Genomic DNA, 22,703 nt, shown 5'->3' with positions numbered 1-22,703 from the left:
CTTAGAGGAATTAAAAGATGTGCAATAAAGCAATGACAGTGATCATGCCGGAGAATGCAGGTGTATTCCGCCACTCAGGATAAAGGAAGACAGAAACAGAAAGGAGCTGTGAGGCCCAGGCCGGCTCCTTTTGGTCTCTTTCTTCTGTTTTCCCCCAAGCAGTCTAATCAGTAATCAACCAGTTAGTCATTTCCTTTTGTTGCTATAACAATAACTCCTTGCATTTCAAATGCTTTTGCAATAGAAAAGGAAAAGAATAATAATGTGGAATGAAGGCATTACCTCTGAATGGTATTATTCCCGGCTTTATTAAATTTGCTCTTACACGTGTTTATGGAGGCAGAGAGCTGGTTCTCCCCCAAGCGGCAAATTCCACACTCCTAGCCGCTGGGGGATGGAGTCGGGAGGCCGGGGAAAGGAAGGCCTTCGGTCCAAGGTCTGGGCTCGCCGTTTGTTTTCTCCAGAATGGCTCAGCCTGCTGGCTGCGGCAGCTGATGCCTGGCCTGCCTTGAACTTGATTAAACCATGAAACCAGCATTTCCCTGACCCTGCGTGGGTGAGGCAGCCAGGCTGGGCCAAAAGGGATCCCAGAGGTGGTCTTCCAGCTGCCTCCTCTGTGGGTCAGGATGCTGGACCCCTGGGGTTCGGCTTTGCCTTACTGCTGTGCGGCCAAGCCCAGAGGGGCGCCCCGCACCCATTTGAGGGCAGAGGTGATTAGTACGGATGAGACCGAGTGTGCTTTCTACAGCATGCTTTCTGGGACCCTTGGAGTCTGATGTTTAAACCCTTTTGACACGCTGACAGGCCCTGCTCCTGATGCCCCTATTGACATTAGGGCAAGGTACACTGGCACCAACACCTTTCAAATGCCTCTGCTAGATTAGAATTCCTTGCCAGACAACTGGCCTACCCAGTGTCCTCTGCCATGGCGCCAGGCAGTGAAGTGACGGCCTCTATCCCTGCGACCCCCCCCCCCAGGGCGGTCCTGGATGGCATCCAGCTTGGGAAGTGTGGGAGGTCGGGAGGCCACATGGGCGGCCTGGGGCTCGGTGGGTGTCTCCGTGGTGGCGTGATGAACGTGGTCCAGGGCAATGCGACCGTCCCTGCACGGTGGTGGGAGCATCGCGGTGCAGGTGCAGGATCTGCCGCTGGATGAGCACCCTTTCTCCCCACATGCCCATCCCTGTGTGGGGGTGGGGGTGGGGGAGGACACACATCATTCCCTGAGGCTACGCCCAGCCGGGCTCCCCACCTCCTGACAACTCCAGGCCCTGCTGTGCATTAATAAACTCCTTCCTGCCCAACGAGCCTAGTCCAGCAGCTTGCAACAGCCTCGCCTGGTCCCACATCCTGGTATTTTACACCACCGTGCCCTTCTGCCCCGCCTAGCTCGGGCCGCGGCAGCCCCATGACAACCAGGGAGGTGTAAAGGTGAGAATGCCCTGCAGTCCGTCTCGGGAGGAAACCCATCCCTCAGTACGGATAAAGGTTCTTTGGGGCAAAGGAAGTTTATTAGTAAGCCACTGCCACCTTCGGGTCCAAACCCGCTGGCACGTGTGCAGGCACACAGGTTTGTCACTCGCAGCCCCTGCTCTCCGTGTGCCTGAATGTGCGTGGGGAGCAAAGAAACACCACCAGACTATTTGGAAAGATCCTTATACAGGTGAGAGACGGAGGCTGGGCGGCCTCCCAAGGTCACAGAGAACTAAGTCTGAGTCACGTCGGCGGCCCGGCTCTGCCTGCCGGTGTGCCAGACGCTCGGCACATGCAGTGCGGGGATCAGCCCTGTCTTCCCTCGGGGACCGTTGGCTCTAGCGTCCTGGGAGAGATGTGTGCGTAGTCAGGCCAGGCCAGGCAATGCCACAGTAACAAACATCCCCCAGGCTCCAGGGCTCCCACCTGCACTGATGTCTCACGCACACCGCCTGTCCGCCTTCTCCCCGGGGTTCTGTCCCTGCCAAGGGTGCCACCTGACAGCAAACTGCTCCAAACTCATCGCCCAGAGCCAGGCTCGTCACCCGCATCCTGAGCCACCAGATGGGAAGTAGAGAGAGGGGCCACCTGGAGGAGTTGGGGCCTTGCCAGCGGGTGGTGACGGTCCTGTCCCTGGAGGTTCCTCAGCCCCACCCACTGCGTCCTGTTCCTCCCAGTGTCTCTCCTGCATGCTCCTGGACTGGGTCTCCCCATAAAACACTGCTCCTCAGCACTAGGGTTCTGCAGAGGGCCCCGTGGGGTAGAGGGGGCAGTATACCTCCTCAGGGAGGTGGCTGTGGAGGGCTGCAGGGAGGGAGCCTCGCTGTCACACACACACATACGACACACATGCGTGGTACACACGCACCCAAGGTCAGCTCCGGGAAAGGTGCAGGCAAGGTCTCCGAAGCCCACAGGGGCCACAGCTGTTGGCTGCCGCCTCACTAGCAACCCTGCGGCTGTGGAAGGCTCTCCTGCCCGGCTCCAGACAACCCTGCTCGGCCTCTGGAGCGGGCCTGAGCTCGCTGACCCACCTGGAGCCACAGCCCAGGACCCACCCACCTTCCTACTGAGTCCAGCTGCAGGGAAGACGGGGCTCCAGGGAAGGCACCGAGGACGGAGGCCATGGAGGGAGGGCTGACAACTGTCCTTCGGCTCCTTCCTCCTCCCCACCTCAGGGTTGTCTGCTGCCTAGAAGGCGCTGGACGCCTCTGCTCCCTCCATCCCCAACTGACCCCTGGTCCGGCCACCCAGCTTCCTGCTGGGCTGCCTGGTGCCCAAGACTCCTCCTCCCCCAGTGACTCGCACCTGGCCTCCTACAGCCCGGCTCCCCAGGGACAGGCAGAGCTCGTGTCACCCACGCCCAGTGCCCGTGGGGCAGCAGCTTGGTGGCCTGGTGTTGAAGGCCACTCACCAGGAGGGGCCTCTGCCCACCTTCCTGGCCCAGCCTGTGCCCAAAGACACAGCACACACCACGGGCACATGCCAGCTAGCTCCGCTTGCCCTGCTTGTGCCCTCTCCCTGCAGCTGGGGTGTCCTCCTGGGTACACCCACCAGCCACACAGCTCGGCCTAGAGCTGCCTGCTTCTCTGTTGGCCTGGTTCCTGCCGCACATAGAACGAAAGGCAGGCCTGGGAGCTTGAGCCCTGGTTACCTCTGCAGGCAGGTCCAGCCTGCACCTCTCCTCCCGGGGCCCTGGCAGCCCCACCTGTGCCCTGAGGCCTGGGCTCTTCCTGCCCGCATGGACCTGGGTTCCAGTCCCATGGGATGTGGGACGGGCGCTGGAAAGCTTGTGATCTTGTCCTGTGGTGGCATCAGCACTGGCTGAGGCCTGGGCCTTAGGTCACATCCCTCAGATTCCCTGTCACGCAGATACACAATCACGTGACCACACACTCAACACCTGCACACACGCTCGCGCACAACTCACCCGCACACAGCCTGCAGAGCCTCCCTGCCCGGCTCCCTGGGGTCCTGTGTGGAGTCAGTCAGCGGCAGGATGGCCAGCAGGGCCGCAGCCCAGGACGAGCCGTCCACAGGTGGGAAGGGGTCTGAGAGCTGCAACCCTGGACATCAGGGGCAGACACAGCCAGAGTGGGCAGACATTTTATTCCCCTCCTGTCCCCGGGGCCACCTCAGTCAGAGGGAGGGCAGGCTGTGGGCCAAGGAGGCCTGTGGGGACGAGGACGCGGGGCCCTGCCTCGAGCCGAGCCGCACCGTGCAGGCAGGCGGCACTCTTTCAGTCTCCGTGACAGTCGTGGACACTGCCAGTGTGGCAGGCAGGGGCGCAGCGACCCCGTGTCGGATGCTCGCTGGGTTCCTGGTGACACCAAGGGGACAGCTCTTTCACTGGACAGGACCAGCGAGTATAAAGTGACCGAGGCAGTGATGAGGTTGCCGGGAGGCTGGCAGGTTGGGGACTGTAGAAAATTCTTGCACACACACACACACACACACACACACACACACACACACACGCGCGCTGCAGGGACTTGCACTCACAGAGCCAGGAAAAGGCCCCGCCGCTCACACCACGCTCTGCCGGCCCCCGGTCCTCTCGAAGTCGGACACCCCAGAGCTGCCACCCCGGCCAAAGTCAATGAAGATGCCTTCGGAATCCGAGTCTGCCGACTCCAGGGTCTGGTCCACCAGGGTCTCGGGGCTCGGGGTGGGCGCGGTGCTGAGGGCCGGGCCGGGCTTTGAGGGCTGGGCCAGGGGGGACAGTCTGCTGGGGCAGGGCCCCGAGTGGGGTGTCGTGGGGCCCTGGTCGGGTACGTCGGTGAAGCCCTGGGGCTCGGGGCAGGACGTCATCTCGGACACCGAGTGCCTGCGGATGCTCGTGCCGCCAGCTGCCACGCCCTCCGCCTCGTGCTCGGCCACGGGGTTCAGCAGCGGCGTGTTGTAGCTCTTCGACCGCACCACGGGGTTCTTGGCCAGGACGTCCCCCGAGCGGGAGCGGCGCAGGAGGCGCTTCTCTGTAAGGAGAGACAGGAGGTCACCGTCGGGCTCCCCCACGCCTGGCACCGTGTGCACCCCACCCTCCTCGGCTGGGGAGAGCACACGGGCCACCCTCAGCCTGGCCGGGCAGCGGGACCTCAAGCCAGTTGCCTGGGTTCAAATCTGTAAATGGGCCAGTGACATCGATGCTGCGTGCCTCAGTTTCCCCACCGCGCAATCTATGAATTTTAGGGGCTGGCACCTTCTTAGGCAGACTCAGCTCCTGCCTTCCTAGGCCTGCTGTCCCAGGGAGGGGGGGTCAAACCCACAGGGTAAGCTGCAGAGGCGGTGGTGGCATGGGCTACCAGGGGCTGGGTGACAAGGGCCCCGCAGGGACTGTCAGGGAGGACCACTGCTCTGTGTGGAGGGGGCCCGCGGTGAGGGCTCTAAGGCCTCGCCGGCCCGCGTGGAGAGCAGAGGATTGCAGGGTCCCCGCAATCCTCCCTAGTGGCCACCAGGTGGCAGGGCGGGACGCAGCAAATGGCCCTTCTTAAAAGGGGAGGCCAAAGGGGAGGTTGGGGTCTCCTGGTCCAGGGTCCAGAGGCACACGGCGCGGGGAAAGGCCGTGCTCATTGGCTGTGGGGCCTGCCTGTCATTCGGTGGGGAAAGATGATTCTGCCCCAACAGGGGCACAGGCTGCCACTCCAGATGGGGGGCGCTCCCAAGTGGTCCTCCTATCACAGTGGCCCCTATGGGAGGATGCCGTCCACTCTCCAGCCCAGTGGTCACCGCAGGGGCTCAGTCATCCACTGTCCCTGCAGGCCCAGGAGGGCGGGGCTTGGTCTGTGGTGCCCAAGCGACGTTGTGCGAACCAAAGGAACATCGTGCCAGCTCTGGTGCACACACTAGGCCGCCCTCACCCCTCCACAGGGCTTGGCACCGCCCACCCTGGGGTCCTCCCCACCCCGATGTAGCTCCCTGGTTAGGGGCCGGGATTCCTCAGGCCTGGCCGTTTGCACTAGCTCTGCCTTCTTCCAACTTGCAAGCCTGCGCCGGGAATGGGGCGTGCCCGTGGCTCTGGGGTGTCACATGTCCGCTCGTGGGTCTGCAATCCCTCCCCACCCCATTCCTCAGTGCCCGGCTGGACAGCTAGCGGTCTGCCACAGGACTGACGCTACCCCGAACCCCAGTCTGGGTCATTCTCAGCCGTGGAACTCCATCTGCCTATCACCTCAGGGTGGGCGTGGCCTGTGGCCACGCCCCCCGCCCAGGGCCCACGTGACCCTCACCCAGGATGCAGGAGTGGACGAAGGGGCCCTCGCTGGAGTAGAGGCCGTAGGTGCCGAGGTACGGCGACACCACCTTTTGGACTAGCGTCTCCAGGCGCAGGTAGTCTTCAGACGTACCCCGGGCTTCGTGCACGCCCTGTAAGACAGCAAGGGGCGGGCGTGAGACACACCTTACCCAGCCTCCTCCCATTCCCACAGCAAACTTCCTGCCCTCCCACCCTCCTGCGCCCTCTGCTAGCTGTGTGGTCTGGGACACCCCACGCAAAGGGCACTGTGGACAGAGAAGGCCCCGCCTCCTACAGTCTCCGGGACGCCTCCCCACCGCTCAGCCTCCTTCCTGGCCCTCCGGGATGCTCCTGGGCCGGCTGTCCTCCCTGCTGCCCTCCACCCAGTAGATCACTGAAGCGCCCCAGCCCTTGAGGTTTCCATCCACCTCCTCCCGCTCCCGCCCCCCCCCCCCCCCCCGCAGTGGGCTGAGCTGTGCGCAGTCCCAGCACCCTGGTGGAGGGCAAGGGGACAGCTCCAGCGAGTGCTTGCTGTATGATCGGCGTGTCAATGAATGAATGCAGAGAGCTCGGCTTGAGAGCTGCCGGCTGGCAAGACTCCTGGCCGGAACTTTGGCCCAGAGGTGGTGGTGGGGGTCCCCATACCCCTTGGGCTGTCTCTGCCCATAGCTGTGGAGAGGCAATGTCACAATGGCCCCAGAGCTGCTTCTGGAGCCGGGCAGGGAGTCTCACGGACCTTCTGCCATCCATGTTTAGGACCTGGAAGAGCTGTGTCCCCTGCCCTGTGTCGGGGCCCCTGGGTAGGAGCTGCGGTGCTAGGGCTGAACTGGGCACACAGCAGACCCTCAGCAATGGCTGTGACCTCGGCCCGACTCCAGACCCCAGAGAGCAGGGGTCAGGTTCACTGGGGATAGGTGTGCCAGGAGCCTGGACAGGGTCATTCGTGTAAACAGATCGGTTTGGGAGCCCTCTGGGGGAATGGCGGGGCTAGCGTTGGGGTGGTCAGGGAGGTGTGACTTGGGTACTAAATCTGCTTCCTGCCCCTTCCTCTCCAGCACGGCTGCCCTGGTCTGCTTCCTGGCCCCCATGAGCTGAGCACTTCGCTGCACCAGGCCCTTCTGCCCCTGCTCCCACCTTGGAGCCGGCTGACCATGGCTGAGCCCCTGCAACTGAGGGACAGAGTAAACTCCTCCTCCTCCAAGCTGTGCTGGGTACTGTGTCCAGCAACGGGCAAGTAACTCAGATCACTCAGAGTGGGGACCAGGAAAGAGGCTTAAGGGCCAGGGCAAGGACACAGTCTGGGGGACAGCAAAGCCCACCCAGGAAGCTACATGAGGCACAGCAACCATTAGGGGAAGCACCACGGGGCCCTGGTCGCCAACACTCTCCTGGGTCCCCACAGCCCTGTGCCCCTGGGAGAGTCCATAGGGGATTTTCCTGGGATTTCTCCCCACAACCCTCACATCTGCCTGCCAGGTAGGAGGTCTTCTCAAACAGATGGGGACACGGGGCCCAGCTACCCCACAGCCAGGCCAGGCTGAGGTGCCAGGAATCCCACCCACAGGCAGGCATGCGGCTTGGGCTCCCAAGTGATCCATAACTCTTCAAACTCCAGCTCCTGCTGGCTCTGGGACCTTCACAGGTACCCTTGGCCCCGGGGCCGACTCTGTACACAGGGATCGCAATACCCAGAGTTCAGGAAGACACACAGGGCTCTGCAGCCTTAAAGGCAGGGTGGGCTGGCCCTGGGGCCCCAGCAAGAGTGGACTGTATTTGTATTTCCTCGCTGTCCTGTACCCAGGAGACAAGCTGGCACCTTGAGCCACTGTGGGCAGGAGAAGCAGCAGGCTGTAGCAGATGCTGCTGGTGGGCTTCACCCCACCTGGCTCAGGTACCTGAGCCCCAGCTCCCACGCGTGGGCTGCCAGCAGCGTGCCCTTTCCCAGCACCATCCGGGCATGAAAACCGCCTGGATGGAATGACCGCAGCCTCTGTGTGCAGGTGGCGTGGCATCCACAGCCTCAGGCACAGACCTAGTATCCTGGAGGAACAACCACGGTCCCCCTTCACACCCCGCCCCCGGGCACCCACAGCCTGGCCTGGCATTGTCCCTGTCCATCTCTCCCTCTTTGCCTACCAGATTTTCTCTAGGTCCCCGAATCCCCGGGCGGGCCCGGCCTGTGGCACCTGAGCCTGACCCTGCGCCCACACTGGCGCCCCCACCTGCAGCACCAGCAGCATCTGGACGATGGCGGGCGGTACGCGGGCGTGGGCACGGGCCAGCGCGTCCTCCAGCTTCACACTCAGGGTGATGGCGTTTCGGAAGTGCAGCAGGGCCAGCTGGCGCACGGACGGCTCCTTGCCCTGGGGACAGAGTGCACCATGAGCAGGACACTTGCCTTCCTCCTGCTTGCTCAGGGCTGTGACCCTCAGGCCCCCGCCCACCCCCATCCCAAGTGAGGGGCCCCTTGGGTCCCCCGCAGGGCAGGGGTTCCTGCACAGGCCGGGGGGTCGGGTGCAGCACCGTGGTGCCCAGCCCAGCCCAGCCCGGCCGCTTCCCTCCCAGGTGAGGCTCTCACCATCGCAGTGCCCGCCCTGCCGCACCTGCACGGGGTAGAAGATGGCCTGCAGCGTGGGCAGCACGTCGCTGAAGAAGAAGTCCCAGGTCTCTGCCAGTGAGTCCAGCAGCTTCTGTCCTGTGGGGTGAGGAGCTGTCACCCCCGCCTGAGCCTCTCCACACACCCAGGACAAGGGGCGGGGTCCTGCAGAGCCCGCCCTAGGGGCACCTGCCTAGGCCAGCGTCTGCCGCTGGCACAGCGGTTCCACAGCTGGAGCATGTCACTCAGCTGCCCTGCACCTCAGTGTTCCTGCCTATGAAATGCGACAGTGACAGGGCTGCCTCACACACCCCAGGACCCAGGGACACCAAGCCACGAGACGCTCGGCTCGGGGTCTGGTGCTGGCCAACACTGGCGGCCAGTCCCCTTTCATCACGAGCATGCCCGCGCTGTCTCCACAGAGGGGCCACAGCCCTGCCCAGCACTGCCAGACCCTCCAACCCCGAGCCGAGTCCGTCTGCCTGCCCCTACCTGCCTGTTTGTCTGTTCACCCGACAAGCACGTACAGGGCGCCCGTTCTGGTCCAGCCCACCCTAGACACTGGGCACCCCACTGACCCCCAACAGCTTCCAGACCCATCAGGTGACAGGGAGGGAGGGGATGCAGACTGCGGCTGGAGGACAAGGGTGAGAGATGCCCTCTAGGGTCAGTGATCCAGGCTGCGGTTCCAGGCCGCCTTCCCTGAAGGCCAGGCCATCCTGCCTGTCCGCCTGCCAGGGGTGGGTCTGGGGGAGCTGGAGAGCCCCCAGTGGCAGCACCCCTCCCCAGGCAGGAGAGGGGGTGAATAGTCGGGGGGGCTTCCCGGAGGTGCTGTCCAGGCCAGACATAGGGAACAGCTTTCCAGAGGGGCTGGTCTTGGCTGTGAACCCCCAAGCAGGCAGTGGAAAGGGGATGCATGGAAACTCCATGGGCATCTTGGCCTCGGGACAGCTGAAGTCCCCAGGCTGACTCTGCGCTCCACCAGGAAGAGCAACCCCCCAGCACAAGTCCCCAGGGGCTCCGAGCCAGGCGGGGAGGGTCTCCACAGGCCACCAGCTGCCTTTCTGGCCCCATGGGCATGTAAAGGCCGGATGGAGGGCCTGGGCCTGGCCCCCCCCCGCTCTTTCCTTGGGCGCTGTCTCCCACCCGGAAACCCTGTCCAGCCAGCCCCGTGCGGTGGCCTGGCCTCCGTGTGTGGCCCGCACCTGGCTTGGGGCGAGGTGGCCGCAGGAGCCCAGCAGGCGGATGCTCGCAGCCCTGGGGGACCCGCCTGCACACACAGTCCCTTCAGTGCCGCCGACCCGTAGGAAGAAAGGGTGCTCAGTGTCCGCTGGCCGTGGGGTGGCCCTGGGCGTGTGCCAGGCCGCGCTCTGCTGAGCAGGCCGTTCCGCAGCCCACAGGCGGAAGCTGCAGGAAGATGCCGAGAGCAATCCGGGCCCTGTCTGATGGCCTGGGCCTCACAGACTGCTGGGGGATCCCAGGGACGGCAGTGACCACAGAGGCCACAAGTGGGGCCCGAAGAGCGGGGCCAAGGACACAGGCAGTGGTTTGGCCACAGTCCCAGGGGCAGAGGACCACAGGCTGCTTCCTGGATGCCACCAGCCTCCCCTCCCCAGAGGCACCCCATCCTGCCCCCAACATGAGCCACGGAGCTGCAGGCCTGAGGCCCAGGCCACAGGCTGGGAGGCCTCTGGCAGAGACCACGGCAAAGACCACGCTCAGGAGCCACTGCCTCTAGCAGCCCCAGGGCAGGAGGAGCCCTTCCTCCCCCAGGCTGCTCTTTGCCCCGCCGCTCACCTGACAGGCCCATCTCCAGGTCCCCAGATGCCACCAGGGCTGACACGCAGTGAGCACCCTGCACACGGACAGTGCCCCACCCTACGGTATGGCAACAGGGACCCCAGGCCAGAGAGGACAGGACACCTATGGCACCCAGCTGGGAACTCCCTGTCCATCCCAGGGCCTGGGGTGCTCAACCGAGGCTGCCTGGGGCCACCTTCATCCCTGCCACCTATAGCAGACCCACTAGGGAGGACGCGGTGCCGAGCACAGAGCTCCACCAAGCTGCACAAAGCCACCTCCTCTCAGGACCCTGTGCCCGGGCCCGATTGGTGGGTGCAGGCACCTCAGGAATGTGCTGAGTCGGGAGGGTGTGGGATGGCTCCTCCCCAGGTGCCAGGGCTCCGGGCCACCCTGAGGCTGTCCTGACCCCTCCACCCCGTGGCTATGTTCTCCTGGCCCTTCTCATGCTCCCGCCTCAGCTGGCATTACCAGTGTATGCACCAGGGGCGCAGGAGGAACACACGACCTGCCACTCAGTTCCATCAGGGCCTCAGCCTCCTTGAGATGGGCAGAGGTCTGGCTCCCGGGTCCAAGCAGGGGCTTGAGTAGGGGCCCAGGTGAGGGGCAGGGTGCCTGCTGCCCTTCCACCTGGCCCTGGGCATCCCATGAGCAGTGGCTGTAAACACCTGGTACCTGGTGCGGAGCCCAGCAGGGAGAGCACAGAGGGGCCTGGCACACAGCACAGGCCCAATAAGCCCTGGAGGAGCCTGGAGCCAGCGTGGGCGGAGCACGAAGGACCCCAGGCACACACTGGGGCTGCTGCCCCAGGGCCTGGGACGAGCCCTCTGTCAGCTGATGATCCCTGGGCAACAAAGCCCCTGGGACCACAGGCTCGGCAAGGGCCAGGCGGCGTGGCCTGGAGAAGACAGACCGGGTTTTGAGCCTGCCTGTGCCTGTCCTGCAGTGTCACTGCGGAGGAACTGCCCACCTCCACGGTGTCCCTGTCCTCCCTGGCTCCGCCCCACCCTGCAGGAATATCAGGGTGACCTTGTTCCTAAACCAGCCGTCCTGCAAGCCGCTAGACCCTCAACCTGTCCCTCTCCTATCCTGACACCCTGCTGTGGCTTGTCCCGGCCGTGGTCAGGAGGCCTTGGGACAGAAGGTCCTTGCTGCAGGGAGGGCAAGCAGGGCCTTCCCGGGCTCCTGAGGGTGGGATGGACTCTCCCCAAGTCCGCTCAGTGAGACCTTGCCCTGCTGCTGCCGCCCTTCCAGCTCTCCTGACAGGGCCGCCCAGAGCCCTGGGGTCTGCAGCCACATTCACAGCACGCTCAGCCCGAGGTACCCAGCACGGTGCCTGGCGAGCCCGCCGCGGGTGCACTCACCCTCATAGAAGCGGATCTTGTCCCGAAGAATCACCATGCCTTTCGTCAGCAGCTGGTTCTGAAAGCAGATGTGAGGTATCGTCCCTGCCCTGCAGGGGCCCCAAACATCCACACCCCGCTGGCCCACTGTGAAGCCTGGGCCCGCACCAAGCTGGACCTCTCAGGGTGCTGTGAGGGGGGAGGTGGCCACAGGGACATCCTGAGAAACAGGCCACACACCCGGAGCCCTGACCCCGAAAAAAGTGGGGGCTGCAGCGCCGACTGGCTCGTCACCCCAGCCACACAGGGACCTGCGACAGGATGGGCTGCTCGGCTGAGCACAGAAGCCTGTGGCCTGGGCACTGCACACAATGGCCAAAGGGGCGACACCCCAGCTTCCACGCAGGGACAGCGGACAAAGGACACGCGGGGAACCGTGCGAGGGAACGGTGTCCGCGTGGAGGGGAATGTGGTGGCATCACCTGCTTCGACGTAGACGCTTTAAAACACAACGCCCAGAGGAAGAGGCCACACACGAAAGGCCACGAACGCAGTGCTGGGACACAAAGAGAACAGGAGCAGGCGCTGTGGCCGTCCGCCCAGCAAAGCCACCCACCTGCAGGTACTCGGTGAAGAAGGACCCCAGCTCCGTCTTCAGCAGCTGCCTGCGTGGGAGGGGAGACGGCAGTCAGCGGGGACTGGGCAGCCGGGCCCCACCTGCTTGGCCTGGTGCGGAGGAAGGGGGCAGATTCCACACCAGCCGCAGGCTGCAGGCATCAGCTGCTAAGCCACCCCCAACTTGAATTTTTACTTTGCAGTTTCCACTAGGGGAACCTTCTAGCCAGTCCCAAGTTGCTTCTCTCACTTTGCATGGTTCTGATGGGCACCAATTTCAGCGAACAGGGTCTGAGTAGCGCCAGCTGCCCAACTACATAGTTCAAGTTTCAGTTCCCCTAGCGCTAAGGACTTAAAAGAGCTCTAGTGCTGGCTTCCAGGCCACCAATCACCACGCAGCTAACAGATGTGTATTAAGACTTATAACCAATCATGGTACTTCTTTCAGAGCTGCTCTATGATTGGTCCCAAGCACCTATCACTCAGTTCTGCCGACAGTAAAGTGTGTGGCCCCCTTGGTAGCCTCAGAGCTCAGCCTGGCGCTCCCTGCAGGTGCCAGGACCCTGACTTAGCTGACTGCTTGGCAAAGCACCTCACACAACACCTATTCCACGATGAATGGCTTTTGTCATTTATTGAATACTGTATTGAGTATGAACCCAACGCCTGCTAGGGTGCAAGTAAGCGCTACTGTAGTGCTGAAAAATTTTAAAGTGAAACCCAGGGGCTACCTCATAAATGAAAAGCGATAATGCTTTCCCAAGCTCTCGGGGAGGCTGAGGCAGGAGGGACGCCAAGTTAGAGCCCAGCCTGGACAATTTAGTAAACTCTAGTCTGAAAGAAAGGAAAAGTAAGAACAGACTAATAGTGTTCGAGTGACTCTTGGTAATGTTATTAAACAAAGAAAACATGTTTGGATGTTCTTTTTTGAGACAAGGTCTTACTACGTAGCCTAGGCTGTTCTTCAACTCAAGGTTAGGTTGCTAGATCGGATTAAAAAGACAGCCAAGCCAGGTGTGGTGGCGCACATCTGCCATCCCAGCACTTGGGAGGCTGAGGGAGGAGGGTTACTGTGAGTTTGAGGCCAGCTAGGCTACACAGTGAGTTCAAAGCAAGGCTGAACTACATAGTAAGACACTGTCTCAGAAACAAAACAAAATGTAAACCAAATAAACAGCCAAAGTATGGTGGTGCATACCTGTTATCCCACCTACTCAGGAGGCTGAGGCAGGAAGGACTGTTTGAGCCCGAGTTTGGGGACAGCTTGGTCAACATAAAGACCCTTTCTCAAAAAAAAAAACCAAAAAAATCCAGACCTCTTTGACATCCTTCCTAGGATCTTAGCAGGGGCCTGCCCAGCCTGCTTAGAATAGTGGTGGTGAAGCTTTCAGAGCTTCCAAAAATACCAACAGCCCGCTGGGGCATGTGTGTCAAGGGTTTCCACCACCGGGTTAATCTAAGCCACTCATGGGCTCCTGGACAGCAAGGTGTCAGGCCACACTATGGGTGGGGGGACGCCCAGCCCTGTGCATGCTGGGAGTGAAGGAAGGGTAGGGAGAAGGAGGTGTGGGTGGCGGCTCCAGCAGCAAAGGGAGGGAGGGAGTCCAGGAGGAGTGTCTCGAGACAGTGATGGGGAGGGGGCACTGTTCCCCGAGGGGCAGGGACAGGTGATCAGCAAAGCCCTGAGCAAAGCCAGCAGCTAGAAGGCCCGGTCACACTTCTCCCCATCCAAGGCTGCTGGCAGCACCCCAGGCACGGGACAGAGGCTGCCATGGTTGCACAGGACACAGAGCACAGAGCAGCTTCACCACGGGGCAGAAGGAAGATGCCTCCACAGCTGGCGCCAGCAGGGCACCTAGGGCTCAGGCTCCAAGACGGGGGTCACAGTGTGACTAGAGCCCTCAGGGACAAACACCAGAAAAACCCAGTGAGTCAGGAGAGGTAAGGGCCCCTGCTGCCACTCAGACTGCTCTGCTCCCTGAGGGTTCTCTCCAGGCCGGGCTTGAACTTGTGAGCCTCCTGCCTCAGCCTCCCAGAGCGCTAGGAGTCCAGGGTGCGACACCGTGCCCAGCACCAACTGTAACAACTATGGTGCAAAGTGTGAAGAGGGGACCAAGAAAGATGCCAGACAGCGGAGCTCCCCAAAACCCAGCCCTGTGCCTCAGAGGGCACCACAGGGCGGCGTGTTTGGGTCAGCACGGGCGAGGCCCAGACCCGGGAACAGGCTGCCTTACGACTGAGGCACTCTGAGCGCTGCGTGGGCAGGAGACAGGGACGCATTTCTCCCAAGACTCCCGAGTGCCATATACACCGTGGAGGCGACCCTGCCACTGTCACCGGGGATTCACACACACCCTAGCATCCCTGAATGCAGAACCAGACAATCACAGGTGGCGGCGAGGGCGTGGGGATCCAGCACACTGTAAGGGGGCAGCCACGGAGGGAAAGACCAGCAGCTCCCCAGAACATCACGGGGCACCCAGCAGCCCCAGGCCTCACACCAGGATGCCGGAGGCAGGCAAAGGGTGAACTCCATGGCGTCAGAATTCTCAGTGAAAATTTAATCCTGCCAGGCACTGTACATCAACAGCAGCTGCTGACACAACGGCAGTCTCTAGGGGTGGCCTGTATTTACCGGCACCACACTGCTTCCGTTTAGGTACACAGGTTCCACTGTGTCACAGTGGCTGATGGCCAGCGCTGGGCAGTGACACCCTGCACAGGTCCAGATGCACGGCCACACCTGTAGGTGTGCGTCAGCCACCTCTGTGACGTGCGCATGCAGTGGAATGGCCATGGCCGTGACGCGTTTCTTGAGCGTGTTCCTGCTGCTGAGTCAGCCAAGCCTGTGCAGATACAAACACACACACACAAGGCAGTGACAGGGACGTCCAAGTCTTCAGTGAGCCGGGTCAGCCCCGCCTGTTTTCCCAGGCAGGAGGATGGCCCCAGGCACTTCCTTGTGCCCCGCCCGAGCTCCTGCTCCCGGGAGGAATGTGGCCCAAGGGCCAGGGCCAGCAAAACACAGCAGCACACAGGGCTGAAGATCACGGAGGGGCTGGGTGTAGCGCAGCCTCTAGAAATTTGGGGATTTGGCAGTATTTCCTTTTTTCTTTTCCTGCTTTTTTTGGGAGGAAGGGGTAGATAGAAAAGGGGGCCTTTGCACTGAGCTACATCCCCAGCCCTTTTTAATTTTATATTTTGATACAAGGTTTCCCTAAATCACTAAGTTGCCCAGTTTGTACTTGTGATCCTCCTGCCTCAGCTTCCCAGAGTGCTGGGATTACAGGCCTGCACCACACCTGACTTTTTGGGGGTGGTTATTGTATCAGCAGATTCTTTAGCGTGTCATACACCCATTTTCCTGAGAGGAGCATACTAAGAAGGACTGCATGGGTCGCCCCCTCCATGGATGCCCCAGATGAAGAGAAAAGCAAGACACCGTGATGTGTCAGGCCTCAGAAGGGCACCATGCTCCTTGTCGGAGACTCTGGCAGGCCCCTTCCTCCCTGGGCCTCAGTTTACCCTATGTAAGGGCCACTGAAGTGGGCATGGGTTGCCCACATGTAAAATCCGCCTTCCATTCCATTTACCCTTTCATCCCACCCTCAACAAGGGGAAGGTTTGCCGCCTATTTTTCCTGATAAGCTGTTTTGTTTTTTCGAGATGGTATCTCACTGTGTAGTCCACGCTGGCCTCAAACTCAAGGCAATGGCCTGCCTCAGCCTCCTCAGTGCTGGGATTCCAGCTGCCATAGCTTTTGACAGGGGGACAGGCAGAGTGGCTCAGGTTGGGAACACCTCCTGCACCAGCTCTGTGACTCCGGGCAACAGCTTGCCGGCTCTGGGCTACAGCCTCCTCTGCCACAAACGATGACTGGGTCACTGCCCGTCCCTCCTGACAGTCACAGGAAACCAGGGGCATCCGCGCACGGAGAGTGCTTTTCCGGGAATGACAGGAGGGCGGCCTCCTCGGGGCAGGATGAATGCCCCAGAGATGCCGCGCCCACTTCCCCTGGCAGCGCGGCCAGGCCCACTCACTGGCTGCGGTCCAGGCCGGCACTCACCGCACGCCCTCGTTGAGACTGAAGAGCTCCTGGTCGGGCAGCCCCTTGCGCTGGAAGACGGCGATCACCCCGTTGTGGATGCTGTGGACGGGGAGAGAGAGGCGTCCACACCCGAGGCCCAGGACCCCAGGGCCAGCATCTCCCCCACCCAGAGACCCCACAGTGCTACAACCCCAGCCCGGGCCTGCCTGAGCAAAGGCCTGGTCTCGAGGGTCCTGGTCACCTCTCCAGGATTTCTGGGCGCCCTGGCCACACTCTGTGGTCAATCTTTGGCCAGTTCTTCTCCCCTGCAGGGCCAGAGACTGTGGAGACCCTGCGCTGGGCCTCTCCTGCCCAACACATCCACATCCTGCTGACCTCAGCCTTGTTTTGTTTTTTGAGATAGTCTTGCTGTGTAGTTCTTTGAACTCACTGTGCAGCCCAGGCTGGCCTTGAACCGGTGGCAACCCTCCTGCCTCAGCCTCCAGGTGCTGGAATCCCAGGTGTGTGCCACCACGCCTGGCTAACCATTACAGCATCTGCAACCTCTGGCTCCTCTACTGCCATGGCCACCCCGAAGTCAGGGCTCAGGATGCATAAACAGTGCACCCCTGTGGGCGTTTAAAACCCTCTCATTGGCAAGGTGGCTCACACAGCACGGAGGCTGAGGCTGGAGGATGGCCAGGAGGGAGCCCCCTCTTCCCCAGACTCTCAGAGGCTGGAAGGATGAAGGCTCGTTCAGAGCAGTGGACGGCTTGCTCCTGGCTGGGCCGTGCAGCACCTCTGCCAAGTCCCCGAGGGGACCCAGTCCCAGGAAAGCTGCACCCCACTGCAGACTAAAAATGGCCCCGGATCCGTGGGCGTCCGAGGGCCACTGCGAAGGCAGCTGTCTTGCAGCAGCTGCCACCCTGCCGGGCTGAGGGCTGGGCCTCATGGTGGGCCCGGGGGAGGAGGACAGGTGGGAGCAGGAGCCAGAGCTGGTATGGGAGGCACCCAGGGGCCTCCGCCCTGCTGCTCTGGGGGACCTGCCTTCCCAGCCTCAGGTGGCCTCCATGGTCGCCTCCAGAGGGGTCCCAGCTCACGCCAGGCCCTAACCAGAGGTGCCTGAACAAGGCTTCCCTGCTGCCTCAGGGCCCGCGCCCCCACCTGTCCCTGTCCCTGTCCCTGTCCGCCGCAGCTGTGTGGAGCTGCTCTGGCTGGTTCTGAGGAGGAGGCCTGTGGCTTACTGAGGACCCCACCTGTCCACCCCCACTGCCTGCCCCTGCCCTGGTAGTCCCAGCTCCCTCCAGCTGCCCATGTGACCGCGCAGTCTGTGTTCCCACCCACACAGTGGTGGGGTGAGCGTGGCACCCACCTCCCCCAGCCTCACTAAACCTGCAGGAAGTCGTGGGCCGAGTGACAGACAGGGGTGTGAACAGCCGCACCCCAGCCACACCCACCATGTCCTCCTCCCTCTCCTGCTAACCGCCAGCCTGTGGTGGGACCTCAGGCCCCAGGGGAGAACACGGGAAGGCTCAGAAGGCCTGGGGTTCGCGCTCTCACAAGTCTGCTGCCCAGCAGAGCCAGAGCTGGGCCGGGGTCCCTGCCCACAGGGTTCCCAGCGCTCCAGACCCTGGGGTTTCCCGGCTGGGCCGCTCCATGCGCTTTCCGAAGTCCACACAGGGCAAGCAAGAGAAACCTCGCGTGGCCCGAGGAGAGGCGGGGTGGGGAGGCCCAGGCTTCATGTGACTTGCCATCCCAGGGAGAAGTGAAACCTCGGGACCAGAGCCTGCCTGGAGGCACAGGGCGGGAGACTCTGGACACCCAGGCCACTGGCGGGGAGGGTGCACCTGAGTCCCTCAGGGGTGTGATTAGGGCTCCTGGGGATACTTGCTCAAGCTGCTCTGCTTTAAGGGGCTCTCTGGGATGTGACTGGCTCATATAGGAGGCTGGCAGAGTGAGGGGATGTGGGGAGATGGACCCCATCTTCCTGGGCCTCTGCCCCACTCTGGACTGGGCTTCTGCAGCCTCAGAAGACCCAGAAGTGACAGAGTCTCTGCTAGGGCCCCTCCCCTCCTCCTGACACCCCCATGAGGCTGGCCTGGCTCCCACCGCGTAGCTCCTCCAGGGACACTGGGTCATTTTTCTTTTTCTTGTCCAGTGCTGGGGATGGACTCTAGGACCTGGAGCATGCCAGGCAAACGCTCTGCCATGAACCAAGCTGTCCCTTTCGGGACCCAAGGGAAGAGGCCGGGGTGGCCAGGAAGTGATCCAGGAGCCTGGTGGGGACCTCGAACCCCTTCTGGCAGCAGGCACCTGAGCCCACACAGCCAGCATGCAGGGATGGTGGTGGTCATGTCCTCCCTGGCTGCTGCTACCCGAGTCCTGCCCTCCCTGAGGAGGCCGGGTTCTTGCTGGCAGGGAGCCCGTGTGCGGGGCGAGGGCCTGCAGGGAGGCCAGAGGCGGCCAACTCTGAGCTTCATCCGTCTAAAGTGGAGGCACCAGTGGGGCCCAGTCCCCGTCCCCGCCTTTGTGAGCTTCTAGAGGTGCCTGCGCCCCGCGTTCTACCTCCCCCTCTGGGGCCTGCGGGAGGCACCTCTGTCTCCAAGGTCCCTGTGGTGCTCGGGCAGACCTGTGACCACATGGGGCCTCCCAGACAGGTTGGCACAGCCTCCCGGCCCAGGTCCCTAACTGGACAGCACCTGCAGTCTTCTGCCAGGTGTAAGCTCCACCCCGTGTGTCCTGACAGCAGACCATGGAGGTCCTGTGCCTGACTGGTCTGAGGAGGGGGCTCAGGACACAGCCTGATCCAGAGCAGCAGGCAAAGGTGCCGAGGGTCAGTGCAGACCTCATGGCCCCTGCCTGGAGGTTTGGCCCTTGTTCTCCGGTCCTTTAAGACCCCTAGCTGGGCATGGACATGGGCGGTGCCTGCCCTTCTCGGGCCTTGGTGGGCTCCTGTGCAAAATGAGAGCATCGTGCTCATCTTGAAGGCTTCGGGGATGCAGGCTAAGGCGGCAGGCACACTACAGTGTCCATGGGACGGGGTGCTCAGCCGTGCTTGGGGTGTCCGGGGCGCAGGGTACTCTGTGAGGGCTGGGACTGGTGGCTGGAGTGGACAGGGCTCCAGCATCTTCTGGCTAGGACCAGGGGAGCGAAGACAAGGTCCTTTAGGCCTTGCTCTTGTCCCCCACCTGAGATGGCCAATGGCTACGGAGTACAGACAGCTCTTCCCATCCACACCGGCTGTTCCTGGCCCCAGCGGGGACGGGAGCCCACATGTGTCCCTGGTCACTGGCCTCAGGGCATGGGGAGATGCTGTCCATCCCTCTCCTCCTCCGGCTGAAGACAGCCAGCCGGGGAGGCAGATGGAGCGGACGGTGACAGCCCCCTGTGCCTGCTGCCCGAGCGCACACCCCACCCTCCCTCACCTAGGCTCCCGCCCCAGCGGTGAAAATGGAAGGGGCTTTTGTGGGGCGGGTCCCCCATGGGGCACTGGCGCAGGCGGCCAGATACCCATGTGTCCCTTAGCACTCTAGGGTTGCTGGGGACCTTGGGGCATCTTCTGGGGTGCTCGGGAGCCCCCCAGATGGGGGCAGGTTGGCTGGGAGAGTGCACCCCTGCCGGCTAGCTCCCGCGGTCACAAGGCCGCCTGGTCCCCTCCATCCTGCGGCCCCCATGCTCAGCTCCTGCAGATCCTGGATGCCCCCTCCTCTTCCTCATCCTGCAGGGGACGCCGTGGGCTTCCCCACCCCCGGGACGCACGTGGCCCCTCAGCTCATGGGCACGACCTTCACAGAGCTAGGAGCCTCTGGTGAACACAGGGTCAGGCCCAGCTACAAGTGAACCAGGGCTGCCAGGGAGACAGGGACCCCTTCTGGCCTGAAGAGGAGGAGGGTGGGCCCCAGGCAGGTGGGTGGCAGATGTGCCCTCCAGAGACTCGTGTCCTCCCGTCACCCTGGGAGCACCCTACGGTGCACACCTCAGCGCCAGGCCCGGCCCAGGCTGGGGAGGGGCCAAACCCACCTGGCAAAGCGGCAGCAAGCACTCAGGACACGACTGGGGTGGCTTTGGTTTACAGTCTGCAGGAGGCCCCGCTGGCAGCCGGCCTGGCATCCGCCCCACTGAGCATGCCTCCCACAGCCCCAGTGCTCCAAGGCTGGAAGGCAGCGCCACGGCGGCAGTGTCACTAGCTCATCTCACCAGTGCCTGCCGTGACCTGCAATTACTCCTCTGCCGACCTGTCTGCTGTTTACTTCCTGCCCCCCCAGCCCTGTTCTCCGCTGAACCCACGCCCTGGGCCTGGTGCAGTGCCAGCATGGAGAGCGGACTAGGGATGAATGAATGCCTGGCCCAGTGCCCCATTCCACTCACGACAGACCAAGCTACATACTTTCAACCCGAGTCCAGAAGAGATGGGGTGTGGGGAACTTGTGGGTGTACCCAGGGGCACATGGCAGGTAGAATGACGTCCCCCAGATATTCATCAGGCTGACTGGGAAAGAAGTGCAGCAAAGGTGATGGCCAGGGTCTCGGGATGGAGATGGCAGACTGAAGCCGGTGTCTTTACAGGAGAAGGAGAGACTTGGGCACAGAAAGCCCCGTGAGGAAGCGGGCAGAGGCTGGGGGGAGGCTGCCACAAGCCAAGGACAACAGGAACCCCTCCTCCCCAGCCCCCAGCCCAGGGAGCATGCCCCGGCCAGGGTGGGGAGGACATGACAGGACACTGCTGAGGTTTTAAGTTACCCTGTTGGTGGCCACTTGTTCCCTCGGCCCCTGAGAACAGATGCAGTCACACAGATACAGGGGGCTGCAAAGTGGGAGTCCAAGGCTCAGCAGGGCAAGGCCTGCAGGGACACAGCTGTTCCTGACACTGCACAGCACAGGGCTGCTGTGGGCGGAGACAGGCAGACAGGCAGGGACCCCACCATCTCCCCGCAGCGCGGGGAAGGCACAGAGGTGGGGTCCGGGTCCTACCGTCCAGGCTGCTGCAGGCCATGGTGCGTGGGTGGGGCCCCAGGCCCTCTGCATTTCTGTGCGGGGACCTCCTCACCAGGCCAGGCTGGGGCCTGAGCAGCAGCGCAGGTTAATGGCGCTCAGGGGCTGGAGATAAGGGGCCTCCCGGTGCCGGGGGGAGGGGCCTGCATGTCTGTCTGGCTCAGGTCCCCTCCCTGCAGGGCTTCCCTGGGCTGGGGAAGGCAGGGGCGGGGTCACGCAGGTGGGAGGGGGGATGCTGAGGGCCCCTGGTCCCCTTCTTTCTGGGGACCCCAAGAAGAGTCCAGTCCACGCTGGAGGGAGCTGACAAAGCTGCTCTTGGTGAAGACTGGGGAACAGGCTGAGGTGCTCCCAGGTGCCACCCCTACGGGCACACTCCTACACAGGTCCTCCAAGGAGTCAGCTGGAATTGCCTCACAGAGCGCTACTGCACGCTGGGCACCACGCTGAGGGCCACACTACGCGTTTCCACACTTAACCTGCACTAGGCCCGGCTGGCGAGCAGGCACAATTCTTCCCTCATTTTACAGATAAAGAATTAGAGGGCCAGAGACGTTAGCTGATTCACTCAAAACACAACAGGAAAGGGGCAGAGTCGGGATTTGAACTAAGCCTGCCCGGTTCTTTCCACTAAAGCACAGCAAGAAACAAGTGGGAGACGACCTCTATCTCCTCAGCACTTAGGAAAAAAACCAGACACTGGCCGATCTCAGCCCAGAGACTCCCTAACCAAGGTCCACTTCCCTCACTGCCCCGCCCCCTTTCGCTCAGTTTGGGACTTTGGAGGACAGAAGATAAGCAAGCCTGACCCTGTCCCGCCCCGCCCCGGCCCTGAGCTGCACTGGGGCCCAGCTGGCGCCTGGAGCCCACCAGGACGCTGGGAAGGAGTGGGTAAACAGGAGAGACACGTGTCCAAGTGGCGGCTGCGATGCCGCTGGCCCAGACCACAGCCGGTGGAGCATCTGGCGCCGTGGGGGTGGGGACAGCACCCGCAGACCCCGAGTAGCCCCCCTGTCCCTTTTGCTCGAGCTAAGCTTTGCCGAAAAGGCCCCTGAGCAGAGCACGGGGTAACCCCACGAAGTAAGCCGTCTCCCCGCGGGCTCCCGGGCCAGGGCTGGGGGAGGGGCTCACGTTCCTAGGTCCGGATCGCCCCAGGGACGGAGGCTCCTCTCAGGAACAACCGGCCCTTCCGCGCCCCCCACCCACGGAACCTCCACGCGGGCACAGGAAGTTCGCTCCCGCCGGGGCCCGGGGCGTGCCTGCTCATCTGAGAAATGGGAGACACTTCCTGCCGTACCTGCGGGCTCCCCGGGGCCCGTCGGGGTGGTGCGGGGTCCCCCTCACCGGGTGCTCGGTCCCAGCTCCGGGACGCGGGGCGCAGAACTGCCTCGGCCGCTCGGGGGGTCCCCGCGCCCCTCCCCGCCCCCAGGGCGCCCCTCACCTGTTCCAGGTGGCGTTGGCGCAGGCCCGGCGCTGCTGCGTGCCCCGCTCGTCCGCGGCGGAGGCGGCCGGCTCTCTCTTGCCCAAGTCACTGAGGCTGGGCGAACTCATGAACTTCAACCTGCGGAGAGTCCTCATGGTGACCCCGGCGGCCGGCCAGCGCCCACGCGCGCCTCGCAACGCGCCGCG

The 22,703-nt window shown here is 62.9% G+C and overlaps 1 protein-coding gene across 1 annotated transcript; it reads right to left on the bottom strand.

Annotated features, from left to right (window-relative positions):
- Window positions 1-3,563: 3,563 nt before the first annotated feature.
- On the bottom strand, window positions 3,564-22,635 carry Prr5 (proline rich 5 (renal); the record flags this gene model as incomplete). The annotated part of the gene is given in 8 exon segments (XM_013511543.1): window positions 3,564-4,448; window positions 5,700-5,835; window positions 7,927-8,067; window positions 8,308-8,399; window positions 11,465-11,522; window positions 12,060-12,108; window positions 16,125-16,205; window positions 22,516-22,635. Coding segments are annotated over 8 exon segments (1,116 nt in total). The 3' UTR covers window positions 3,564-3,999.
- Window positions 22,636-22,703: the final 68 nt, after the last annotated feature.

The sequence above is a fragment of the Chinchilla lanigera genome, unplaced genomic scaffold (genome assembly GCF_000276665.1).
Source record: "Chinchilla lanigera isolate Chin_1 unplaced genomic scaffold, ChiLan1.0 scaffold00012, whole genome shotgun sequence".
Taxonomy (NCBI): domain Eukaryota; kingdom Metazoa; phylum Chordata; class Mammalia; order Rodentia; family Chinchillidae; genus Chinchilla; species Chinchilla lanigera.
This window is presented reverse-complemented; position numbering and strand designations above follow the sequence as displayed.